Source organism: Filicampus tigris, chromosome 16 (assembly GCF_054856515.1).
Source record: "Filicampus tigris isolate MCC_2025a chromosome 16, RoL_Ftig_1.0, whole genome shotgun sequence".
NCBI classification, from domain to species: Eukaryota; Metazoa; Chordata; class Actinopteri; order Syngnathiformes; family Syngnathidae; genus Filicampus; species Filicampus tigris.
In genome coordinates, this window is record NC_141232.1 from 11,659,294 (window position 1) to 11,672,237 (window position 12,944).

A 12,944-nucleotide genomic window follows, 5' to 3' on the forward strand; every position below is an offset into this window, starting at 1 on the left:
GTTAACGCGGCATGTTTCTTTGCGCTTTCACCTTTGATGACGCCACAACAGCCAATCCCAGGTCCGCCCACACTCTACACAGCGACGAATGAGAAAGCGTGTGTACAATCTTTTGAATGACGCTGTATGTACGAATTGTATCCTAGTTTAATTTGTCAGTTTTGGACGACAAAGTACGCTTGAAGCGTCTTCCCTGTCCTGGATAAGTGCAGCCGCATCTCAGGAATGGACTGACTAAAACAAAAGCCCTCTTACACTAACTAGCCAATGAAAACACACTACTTCACGTCAGACCAATCATAATCCAAACCAGTGGAAACATGTTCCGCTACAAACCAATCCGAAGAGGCAAGTTTGTGACGTCACGCAGTCAGCTGTTCTTGTTTTGCTTCTTTTCTTCCCTTGTTTTTCTTGAAGGTCCGAAAACCGTCCTCCCAAAATATCGGGACTGAAACTGCATTTTTCGAACGGAGAAAACCTCCGACTTTGCCTCGACAATTTACAAGTACGTTCCCGTTCCACTTTTCTGCCACATTGGAGTCGTCTTCCGCCGACATCGAGCGAAGAGGTGCAGCCGATCCCAGGCCTCCAATCCACGGCGGAGGGAGGGAAGGAGGTCGCTGGGAATCGGGATGGAGTCACTTGTGGGTGCCAGTGGGCCTAGTGGACCGGACGGACCGGACGGACCGGGAATCCGGTTTGGATGCGCCTCGTTTAACCAAGACGCCACGTAAGGAATCAGACACAAGTGTCTGACTTTGTTTGGGGCTTCCGTCTGAAATTCATCCTCCATGCAGTCTGACGCTTATGTCGCTTTACGAAGAGTATTCAGAAACACGGAAATTCCAGCTAGTCAATGTTTTTTTTTTTTTCCCTCTGGTCAACCCACAGTGTCAGTGCATTCATGTGTTGACATCATACGTGCTGCAGCGGGCCAACCTCTATAAAAACAGCTGCATGATTCTGGTACAGCCTTCAAGCCTGAGAAAGTAACTGATGTCGTCTATTAGCCTACAGATTATCATTATCATTAAGTCAGCTTGTGTTTTAATCAAAACCTACATTACAACGAGAAGGGTTCTCACAAAGGATATACTATAGAGCTTGAGCGTTTTATGATGCGATTCTGCACATAAATGGCCCGTGCTTCTTTTAAGTATGCTTCCTTGTAAGATGAAAGCCACAATTCAGTAACCAGACATCTTTAATTATTTGTACCTGAAATATAATCACACACATACGGTATGTCGCATTTCCTTGCTCAATGATGGCAGTCTACCAAAATCGGGCGTAACTTGTGCATCTAGAACTAGTACAGCAATACAACGACAGACATTTAAATTGTATAAACAGTTTCACTCGCCACATATTTAACAGAATGACACATCGATTTCTTGTCCCCCCCTGTAGTGCTGAGTACGGATGGGAAACTGTTACCTTATCACATCTGTCCTTTGTAAAACAGGCAAACCCCCCAAAAACAAACTATTTTTCCATGTGTAATTATGTAAGACTCTAAAATGTGATGCATAGAACTGAGACAGTAATTTTGACTCTTTTATTTCAAATCACCTCTGATAAGTCTTGAACAAATTCAATGAGTCCGGCAGTGGCATCCTTTGCAGCCCCTTAGCATTTGGCAACATCTATGAGCTTCAGTGGTGCCTATTGCATGGAAAAAAAGCAGTGAGCTAAATCATTTGAAATGATTTGAGTGATAAACTGCTTGCACCGTGCACATGCTGTCTGTTCGGGCAAGCATACTCATATTCAGTCGATATGGTCATGGACAAAAATAGCAACCTGTTCTTTAAAGATCACTCCTTTAAATTGGAAGATGACATCATGCACCACGGTAGCACAGTGGTGAGTGGTTAGCAATGCTGCCTCACAGCAACTTGATGAGTTGTCCCACTGCCTCATGGGTCCCACCCATGAAAAAAAATAGGAAAGTGTGAATGGTTGTCTGTAAGCAGTTAGCGGTCTATACAATAAGAGGATGGATGCTCATCTCTGATGGTTGATGTATAGTCAGCCTGGTATTTTAAAAAGGCAATTTTCATGAAATACTGCCTCTACTTTGTGCCGTGTACTTTCCGTATTCTATTTTCTGCATTTCTGCAGGAGTCTTGCTGTGAACAGGATGAGGCAGGACAGGAATGTACCGATCTTAGACTGATCAGGAGTGAAGAGTAGACATTCAGCAAATGCATAAAAAGGAACAGATGTCTGCCAAATACAGTATGTTTATGTCTGCTGAGTCCACAGATGTTATGTAAACATGAATATGAGCAGGGTAGGTAACACAAGGCTGGTCAAAAAGATGGTTTGGCAGAACATGTCCTGGCACTGAAGGCATTGCTATTACCAAACGCCAACACACCTCACACTTGTGTGATATAAAATTAAGATTACGATAAATAATTTCAGAACCTATTCTGAACCCATCAATATGATCTCTAACCTGTACAAGTGAATTTAAAAAACAACTGCGATAATGTGGTTGCAATAGTGTGCGCACTGTCATATAACTGGGGATGTGGCTTTGTTCAAAATAAACTATAATATGAACAATCATTCAAATTTGTTCAGTGGGAGTCAGGAGATACCTGCCACCATTTAAAGTGCCTCTGATTTGTATTTAGTTTTTGCTTTGTAGCAGAAATCTCAAGGTGTTGTGCTAACACTTGACTGGCATTTTGAACTGTTGATAATTTCTGCCACCCTCTTTGGCCCCAGTCCAAAATGAAGAAAAACAGCCCCAAGGCATGATGCTACCACTGCCATGCTTCACCGCAGGTATGGTGTTCTTTTGATGATGATCAGTGATGCATTTGCGCCAAACATAGCTTTTTGGAACTATGCTTAAAAATGTCAACAAAATCTCCCAAACATGTTGGAAAATGTGCTATGTCCCATTAAAACCAAGATTGAACTTTCGTTAGAAATCTGCGCGTATTAGGAGAGATGCACAGCGTTAGTATGTGTGAATTCCAGAGCTGCTATTTAATCATAGGGCAGTTCTAGCTAGGAGTCATTACCTCACAATGAGTGTAATGATCAGTCATAAGAACTATTATTTTAATCCCCACCCAATCTTGAACTAGTTGGAATATATATGACAGCCCAACTACCTGGCTGCGGATCAGTACCGGACCGCAGCGATCCGCACAGATGAAAGAAAAAAAAAAGTACCGTTTATTTCCTCCCGTTTAATGAGTTCTAATGTGATTAGTTCATTCTGAACACAGCAACGTCCATAGTTATAAGAGGGTGTGCACACTTGTGCAACCACATCTCAGTTTTTTATTTTTACTTCCCCTCTTGAAAATATGTATTTTTTTTCCTTTTGCGTGTAGAGGTTATAAGTCACATTAACTGTGGAAAAGTATTTATCTTGGCCCCATTTTTTAATATCACAAAAACCGTCAGCATTTAAACAGGGGCGTGTAGACATATCCACTGTACATATATTTTTTCAGTGACTCACTGCATCCTTTATTTACTTCATGAGCTACAGGGTGAAAATAGCCAATGTGATGCTCCCAAGGGATACCAGCTTGCTGGTGAGAAAGTTAGTGTGTCATTTTTACTGTTTGTTTTCTGATGGCTTGCTCTGTTTCATTTGAGAAGTCAGCTGAGTACACTTTTATCACAACAGGGCTGTTTGAGATGTTACTGATTCAATTTCTCAGTGTTTTGATCAGCTGGCATAGTCAAATAAGTGATGGCAAACAGATGCCTACTATTTCCTACAGCTGGGCTGATACATTTTTGGACAGTAAGCGTTTTTATTCTTTTGCCTCGTTCATAATGGATTTGAAATCTTAAGAATTACGTTGTGATTGAAGTGGAGATTTTTGGATTTGATTTAAGAGGTTTCGCCAAAATATGGAATTTACTGTTGCTGTCTCTTGGCTCACTCACATCATTAAATATATTAGACAGGCTGTTGAATGTCAGCATATGCCGTAGATATTTGACAAAACACATTTATTGGTGATAGACAAATAGCAATGTCTCTTGTGTGAGTGCATGCGCCAACTGTGTGAGACTTGCAATGAATGTGTATGTGGTAAGTGGAGGCACATGTAATGCAATTCCTGCCCATGTATTTGAACATGAATTACACACATTCAGCTATTTTAATGATGAAATCATTGATAATTATTGGATTGAAAATGAAAGAATTGAATGGAAAGCATGGACCATAGAACAAAAATGGATCATCATTTAATGTTATAATCATTATACTGTACTTTTTCCCACCCCTTTTTTTTGTTTGTTTTTTACTCTTCTCGTGCAGAGAATGGCCAGCAGGGGGAGCAGCAGTGCCTCACATGCTAACCCTTACCTTAGAATCATATGAAAATACCCTGGTTTATGAAGTTAAAGAATAATCTATACAGTTGCTGCATAATTTAGTTATTCAATAGGACCATTGTAATGAAAAGCAGATTGTAAGAAATTGTAATTGATTCTAATCATAGCACCAGTTTACATTGGGCCGAACATCTCGGAATTGAGAGAGAAATTTCCAAGTACCCATAATACAGATGGCCACATAACAGAGGGAAAAGTTGGCTCAATGATACAGCGACACAAACTTACTTTGGTTGACCATAACACATCTGTTCTCAGCATGCTTGTGTATTTAATACTAACTCAGCTTTCATTATACTGAATGTGATACCTGTTATTGAACTTGCTTCTGTTAAAGTGGGATTGCTTGGGCCTGGGAAGGCTCTGAAGCCCAGGCAAGCTCACTGATCTATTGCATGAGTGACATCACCAGACACTGGCTCACAGAGCACCAAATATCCACCTTAATCAGGTTCACTTCAAAACATGGTACACTCTTTTCCCCCAAAAGAATGAATATACTTTATATATACTTGATTGTGAGAGTGAAGGATTGTTTGTCTGTGTGTGCCCTGCGTTTGGCTAGTTACCAGTTCAGGTTGTACCCCGCTTTCCACCCGAAGACAGCGGGGATAGGCTCCAGCACGCCCGCGAACCTTAAGCGGTTCAGATAATGGATGGATGGATAATATATTAAGAAACATTTGATTCAGTGCACTAATTGCGTGTATATATGTGTGTGTGTGTGTGTGTGTTTTACAGGTCATTGGCGTTGGGAACAAAGACTGGGTACAAGCTGTTTTCTTTGACCACAGTGGATAAACTGGACTGCATTCATGAGAGTGGTTAGTACGAGACTTAGACCTTTTACCCACAGTTGAGGAGTAAAAGTTCAGTGTACCGTCATAATCTACTTTGATACATGGATCTTATTTTTTCTCAATAACTAGCTAATCTTGTAGGGATTACTTGTTGATATTACACAGTGCACTTTGACATTTTCCAAGTACCATAAATGACAACATGAAAGGTAAAATCAACACTTAACTATCTATAGTTTCCTGTTCCAGATTGACCTGTATTCCAATGTCACATGCTAGGCAATGTGCTGTCAAAAAATGTCAATATGATAGTGAAGCACACATTAAATCAGATTCCTTTTCTTACACTCAACAAATACCTGTAGACGAAGTACAATATAGTATAAGTACAGTATAATTGTGTTTTTTTTTTTTTTAATCAACAAAGGCACAACATATAATACAAAGGAACCACTAATTATGTGGTATATTCAATAATTTAGTGAGTTTAACAGTGAGTTTTAACAATGAATATGCAAAGATAAAATAATACGAGTCCTGTTATCATATCCACATATCATGATTGTGTGGCTACTACTACTGCTTAATTCTTTCCTATACCTGATTGTGAAACTTAGATCAAGATATCCGCTCACGTAATCATATAGAGTATATCTAAGAAAATGAGAAGTATTAATCCCATTTTTGGATCTCCTTGGCTTGTGTTGTCCTAGCAGAGGCTCCCAATGTCTACATCGTGGAGCGTCTCTTCTCTAGCAGTCTGGTCGTCGTCGTAAGCACCACCATGCCGCAGCGCATGAACATCTATCACTTCAAGAAAGGCACCGAGATTTGTAACTACAGCTACCCAAACAATATCCTGGCTGTCAAGCTCAACAGACATGTAAGATGGTGGCGGCGTCAAAGCTTAGCTTTGTTTTACACCATTTGAATCACACCTCGTTTGTTTTCTCTTGCTGTGAACTAGTTAAATCACAACTTGATGCCATGATCCAGAATGTTTTGTTTTCTTCCTATTCCACTCCTTACATTGAAAAACAGTGGCTGGCTGCAACTAGAGGTTTGCTGTTTTGACTTCCAGTTCACTCCTCGATTCTGGGAAAGGAGAGCTACCAAAATTTCATTTGTTAATGTTTATCGGTGTGAATGAGTGAAACATTCTGCTTTAAAAGAGGAAATCAACCCAAACACATTTTTTTTCTAGAATATGTTCCCAGCCGGCCTACTAGTTGAAGCACGGCATTCTGATTAATATTCCGTTTGTGCAATAAGAGTTAATCCACTCGTTTTTAGCCATCTCCGGGGGCAGCCATTTTGTCACTTCTGTCGACTGAAAATGACATCACAACTACTCAGGGCTCAGGTAACTACCTATCACGGCTCGGAAAACAGGTCAGCTGTGATTGGTCGTTACCTGAGCCCTGAGCACTTGTGATGTCATTTTCAGTCGACAGAAGTGACAAAATGGCCGCCCCCAGAGATGGCTAAAAACGAGTGGATTAACTCTTATTGCACAAACGCAATATTAATCAGAGTGCCTGGTTTCAACTAGTGGGCTTGCATATAAGATATTCTTGAAAAAATATGTTTGGGTTGACTTCCACTTTAAATGCTGTACAAAAAGGGATTTAATTTGTATGTTGTTATTACACAATGTACTAATGGGGTCTAGTTTTGTGGGGTTTTTTTTAATGGAGGTCCGGAACACACATAAACCACTTCTATACCACAGAGATTGTCTTTGTTTTTCTCATGCAGAGGCTTGTTGTGTGCCTTGAGGAATCCATTTATATCCACAACATCAAAGATATGAAGTTGCTCAAGACTGTGCTCAACATTCCGTCCAATCCTTCTGGTAAGATTTAGAGGTACATGGGCTGGTTCGTGGGGTGAACGTGACTATTATTTCAACACTATACCCACCACTGAAACTTACAGACTTTCAGTTTATTTAAAATGCAAAATTACCGTGGTACATGTCCCCAATACACTTTAGAATACAAATTATGTATAATTAAAACACTTCACATTAAAATCAAGCACAAAAAAAAGAACTGAATACTTAAAAATAATAAAACACAAAAGGACGATGATACATTTACAGACTAGACTTCCAAAATACTGGGTAAAAAGGTACGGTTTAAGAATTGCAGTAGAGGTCGCTTCCCTAACATCCAGTGGGAGACGATCCCACCCGCATAGGCGTGGTCCTGGCTCGGCATATACAAATCATTGTTTATGTGTGAACAGTTGTTTTGACAATGTTGTTCTCTTTGTAAAATGCAAAGATACAAGAGCTCTTTTCTACTAGCTTGCTCTTATGTTCCGTTATTTGTTCCCATTTGCACTCAAATCCCTTCTTTTCAGGCCTCTGTGCTCTATCAACCAATCATTCCAACTCCTACCTGGCATACCCTGGCAGCACTACAATGGGAGAGATTATCGTTTATGATGCCAAAAATATGGTAAGAAAAGAAAAACCCCGAAGACAGAAAACAAATATACTTCCTAGTGAAAGTACATGTATTATTGTTACTATTGTTACAACTCAGAAAATAACTACCGGTAATATTATTCCAGTGTTGGTTACAAGGCTCCAGAGCAGATGATGTGATTACACAAAGAAAAGATGGATTACAGTTTTAAATTCAGACAAGTAGTTGATGTTGGCAAGGTGTCATGGCTGGGCTGTCATCCATTAACTATGGCAATAGTGGCAATTCATTTACATGAAATACTGTATCAGTCAGTCAGTAACTCAGGCCTTATTTATTGTAATTTTCCTGCAAAACATTGTAGCTCAACTATGTTCCACAAAAAAAGTCAAGGTAAATACAGTTGTAATACACTACACTACATATTGTATTGCAACAACTGCATAGTGATTATTATACCGCCAAATATAAGGAAAAAAGTAAGTGCACCTTTAAATGATCATTTTACATTATTTTCCTGTTTTACTGTCAAATATTCTGTCTGTGTCTTGGTTTGAAAATTGATACTGAGACATTTTTTTTTAAAACTGCACAATAAACTAATAACAGATTTTTCGGGCATGTTTAAGATTCATCAGCTGAATAATAATAACAGGAAGAATTCCTACAGCGGTCGCTGCTCGGGCCCAGATAAATTAGAATTTTTGTGAACACATATGGAAATATTTTGTACTTTTGTAAAATCCTGTTGGTCGTTTCAGAGCACAGTGACGATGGTCCCGGCACACGACAGTCCTCTGGCAGCTCTTTGCTTCAATGCCTCAGCCACCAAACTGGCCAGCGCCTCCGAGCGGGTAATCCCGACCTACATTTGGAACATTTTTACATGTCAAATCTGACATGTGTTGGGTTAATATCGATGTGTCCTAATGTGCCTCTTTTAAAGAAAAGAATTCAGAGTACAAACATCATACCTACCACCCAAAAGTCCATCTGCAAAGATAATTTTGTCTATATTTGGAATCTTAATGTCATATACTCTTAAGGGTTGTTCGTCATTCATAACTCGAGGACCACTCCATATGTGAGGGCGGCATGGTTCACTGGTAGAGTGGTTGTCTCCCAAACCAGAGTTTGTGGGTTCGATCCCCGGCCCTTGTGACCATTTGCAAGTGTCCTTGAGCAGTGTTCCACTGGTGGCTACATTATTTACAACTGAAAGTCCCTGTGCAGCTTTCCTCAGCATCTGGTTGTATGTGCATTGTTCTTGCAAAGGAGGGTAAAGATCATCCTATCTGTCTCTTAGGGCACTGTAATCCGAGTGTTTTCCATTCCTGAGGGCTTCCGTCTATTTGAGTTCCGTCGTGGCATGAAGAGGTCAGATATCTATCGCATTATGCATCTATATACTGCATCAATTTATAAAATCACCGCATGACCTGTATGAAGATAAGTTTTTTTTTTTTTTAATGTCATAACCCTGATTAAGACAGCTTTAAAAATGTAAATTACCGTTGTCATGTGTTTGTGCTTTGTCTGCAGGTATGTCAACATAAGCTCTTTGTCCTTCAGCCCCGATGCCCAGTTCCTCTGTGCTTCCAGCAACACTGAAACAGTACATATCTTTAAACTGGAGCAAGTAGGACCAAGGTACACAAACACACACACGCTCCCCTCACCCCCGCCCACACACACAAGCATTTGTTAATTAAAATTACACAAGCACATACAAACTTTAATTAAAATAACGCCCAGAGAGGCGCAGCATGGCCCCATACAAGCTCGACTAGACTTGCGCTGGCACAAAAATGAAGTTCCGCCCGGTTTTACGCTGAGTGTACGCACCCCAAAAAAAAAACAGCCCTAGATTTTTGTGGTACGGGTAGACACCTAGAATACACATTACGGCCAGTTCCAAGCACACGACGATTCCACCCGTTTGTATCTGAAGCAAACTTTTTTTCCTGCATACAGTGGAGACGAGACGGCCACTTGGTCAGCCTATGTGGGGAAGATGTTCACAGCAGCCAGCAGCTACCTACCCGCACAAGTATCTGGTATGATGAGCCAGGACCGCGCCTTTGCCACAGTTCATCTCGTCACATCAGGCCAGAAGAATGTTTGTGCCCTGGCCATGTAAGACTTTTTTTTTTTCAGGGCCCTCTTGGCTCATGCTGCAATGATGTGTTTGTTGAAACTTTTATGACATTTATACCTGCCTTTACCTAGTTCACATCACAAATTGTATTAGCTAGGTGGCTATCGGGGTTGAACAACTTCAAATTTGCCAGCGACTTTATGGTGACCATAACCGAGTTATTATTTTTCTCCCAAAAATCAAATGGAAGAAAAAAAATTGCTGTATGAAGTCTAGTCTCAGTCACACAGACCGACACTTCCTGCCGGCTGACGTGAGGCTTTATGTCAGCTAGTGTTAGCGGCCGAGCATTAGCATTAGCGCCGATTTAGATGGCTCCCAGGGTGCATTGCTTTCAATAAGGACAGAAATGTTTGTCATTGATGGGTACTTATGATACAGTTTTTTGTCATTCATGTGTGTGCTACCTGTAGTTCAGTCAATGTTATTTATATTTATATTATTTTTATTATATATTATATATATATTTTTTAAAACCCCGACTGTGACTTCCCAGTCTCTCTAAGTGTATATAAATTAAGCAAATCCAAGTTGGAAGTATCTTAGTGACATGTCAGATGTTTGTCTTAATTTGTGTGCTGTAAAGATGTATTACCTGGCAAGCTAAAAGGATGTCTGTTATCCTTGATAGTCTCATTGAGTACCCATCACCTCTTTCCCGTGACTAGCAAATAATAATTTAAAGCATGTGTGCCACGATGAAATTGAGGTGTCGAATGGTCGAGTATTTGCTTCAACCCCTAGATGGCTATAAATGTTTCAAAATCCAATTCATTGTTTCAGGATCCAGAAGCAACCACGTTTGCTGGTGGCGACAGCTGATGGCCAACTTTTCATCTACAATGTGAACCCACAGGACGGAGGCGAATGCATGTTGGCGTACAATCACAGGTCAGGCCAGAGAGCTGCATCCAGGGTTATGATAGTTTGGTATTTTTCATTAAAGTTAGTTTTTATGTGTTTTTATTTATTTTTTGCAAGTACTTCATTTTAGTATCATTTTATTGGCTTAGGTATTAGTTTTAGTTTTATGTTGTCTTGAAAGATGACCAAATTGAATTTTCAATCAAAGTCACAGAATGAAGGACATTTATTGTGATCCTCTTAGCGCTTGTAAGCAGAAAAAAAACAGCATTTAATGAAACAGTCCAATATACATGCTCTAGGTCTACATACAGAAAATGATGAGTTGTTCATAAAGAAATGTGTTCTTCCTCTTTTAGGCTTTTTGGTGTCGATGACCTGATGGCAGCACAGGCGTGTCCCTCATATGCTGCAACTGTTGCCTTACCAGCTTCTAATCCCATCACAGCAACTCTTACTGGTTAGTAGCCATACAATGTTGATGACTTTGTCTATGACATAAAGACTTTGACTGACACTGATAAGAAAGCTATTGACTGCACTACAGTTATGCAGAGTATGTAAAAGATGGCAATGGAAATGTAAGCCAAATTTGTCTGCACAACCACAGTGCTTGCCCTAAGCTTGTGAGACCCAAATTTAAATTCTTTTGTTGTATACTTGCTCATTAAAACTATTGAGTCGTTTGTGTTTGCTTCATCTGTTCTCCACTGCAGGCTACTCTGAAGATGGTGGGGCGAAGAACGGGGAAGTAATCCCAGAACACGAGTTTGCTGATGGACCCGTGTGTCTTGATGATGAGAACGAGTTTCCTCCTGTGAGCATCCAGAAGTGCTAACTAAGCAAGTTCCTGTTGTAGTAAAGCCGGTAACATTCTACTTTGTAAAACTGATGACAATGTTTTTATTTCGCATGTTTTCTACAAACACTAGTTTGAACAGTAACAAGAAGCAGAAATGGAGCGGAAATGACATAAAACATAACAAAGAAAGATGTAAAATCTAGGAAATATGCAAAAGACCAATAAAATTGGATTCAGGAATAACACATTTAATGATGACTGGTCGATGAGTTATGGAAAGTTTGCGTATCTTACAAGATATTTTGTTAGTCAAGCCATGTTTTTTGAATGAACCTTGATCCAACCTTAGAGTATTAAGGTCACTCCGCTAAACCTTTGGTGTCGACTGTGCGAAAATACAAAAGGGTCAAAAGGAATGATGTTTTATCAGTACATGCAGATTTATTCAAAATTAAATCTGCATAAACCTTCAAATTTAGTGTTTTATTCTTAGACAACGTTGACCTGAAACTGTGTGTCAGAGGCTTCAAGTGAATTTGACTTTGAAAAACCTTTAAAAAAAAAAAAGTCACAAATGAACGATATTGCAGATGGGCATCATGCCTCAGATTGTTTGACAAAAAGTAAAGTGCAACTTTTTAAGATTTTTTTTTTTTTTTACCAAAGTTTTAGGTTTATCCATCATTAAAAACTTGCCTTTTATATCTTGTGGAGACCAAACTAATAAATCTACTCATGTTTTTTTGATAGATTAGTTGGTGCCGTGATGGGACTGGAGTTGGCCAGGGAAGGCGCTCGTGAGGTGGTTGAGGTCACATACAAGCCCAAGCAAGCGGAATGAGCAGGAATATCATTTTCATGGTGCCAAGCTACTTTTTCTTTCAGCGATGAAAAAAAATAGAAGACTTAACCCTTTGAAACAAGGCACTAACAATTGAAAAGACTCTTATACAGTAGCAGTTTCAGAAATGTGCCACTTTGGTAGTATGTTCCAGAACAATACCATAATTGTTGAGGCCACCATGATTTTGTCAAGGTGGCCTCAAGCCTCCAACTTTACTCAAAATATCCCGTGAGATTGGGGGTTTCATTTTTATTCAGTGATAATGGCAACTTAAAAGGAAATCAGGGAGTTTATGCTTGAGTATTTTATGACTATTTGAGGTGCATGCTGGGACAGCAATACAACGGTAACCATGATTTTCAAAACTCTATTACTTGACAGATATTTTATTAAGGTGTATTATTGTAGCAACATGTTTTGCTTAAATAATATCTTTAGTTTATATTCGTAACATATCTCATTTTTAATGTGTATTTTATTTTACTGTGTTGACATGAGTCAAGTGCTGGTGTCCTGAATACATGTCTGGAAAATGTATATGTACTGTATGTTTGTATGTGACTATTATCATTTATATAACAAAAGCAAAGTATTTGCTTATTGCACAAGACCAAAAACAAATAAACAAGAAAAAGTGGCATAAAACTGGCAAACGGCA

At 39.5% G+C, this 12,944-nt stretch overlaps 1 protein-coding gene across 8 annotated transcripts; it reads left to right on the plus strand.

The window, feature by feature from the left end:
- The first annotated feature begins 10 nt into the window (after nucleotides 1-10).
- On the plus strand, nucleotides 11-12,944 carry wipi1 (WD repeat domain, phosphoinositide interacting 1). 8 transcript variants are annotated; one of them, XM_086055631.1, is made up of 14 exons: nucleotides 11-61; nucleotides 418-730; nucleotides 5,125-5,207; nucleotides 5,897-6,066; nucleotides 6,942-7,038; nucleotides 7,551-7,648; nucleotides 8,380-8,472; nucleotides 8,925-8,995; nucleotides 9,161-9,268; nucleotides 9,593-9,754; nucleotides 10,560-10,667; nucleotides 11,000-11,100; nucleotides 11,357-11,457; nucleotides 12,193-12,944. In XM_086055631.1, the coding sequence occupies exons 2-14, from the start codon at nucleotides 633-635 to the stop codon at nucleotides 12,241-12,243; spliced, it is 1,341 nt and encodes a 446-aa protein (XP_085911757.1). In that variant the 5' UTR covers nucleotides 11-61; nucleotides 418-632; the 3' UTR covers nucleotides 12,244-12,944. The 8 variants fall into 8 exon arrangements, with proteins under 8 accessions (XP_085911757.1, XP_085911761.1, XP_085911763.1 ...); XM_086055635.1 differs by lacking the exon at nucleotides 11-61 and having other exon boundaries at nucleotides 232-730; nucleotides 11,357-11,507; nucleotides 12,198-12,944; XM_086055637.1 differs by lacking the exon at nucleotides 11-61 and having other exon boundaries at nucleotides 232-730; nucleotides 12,198-12,944.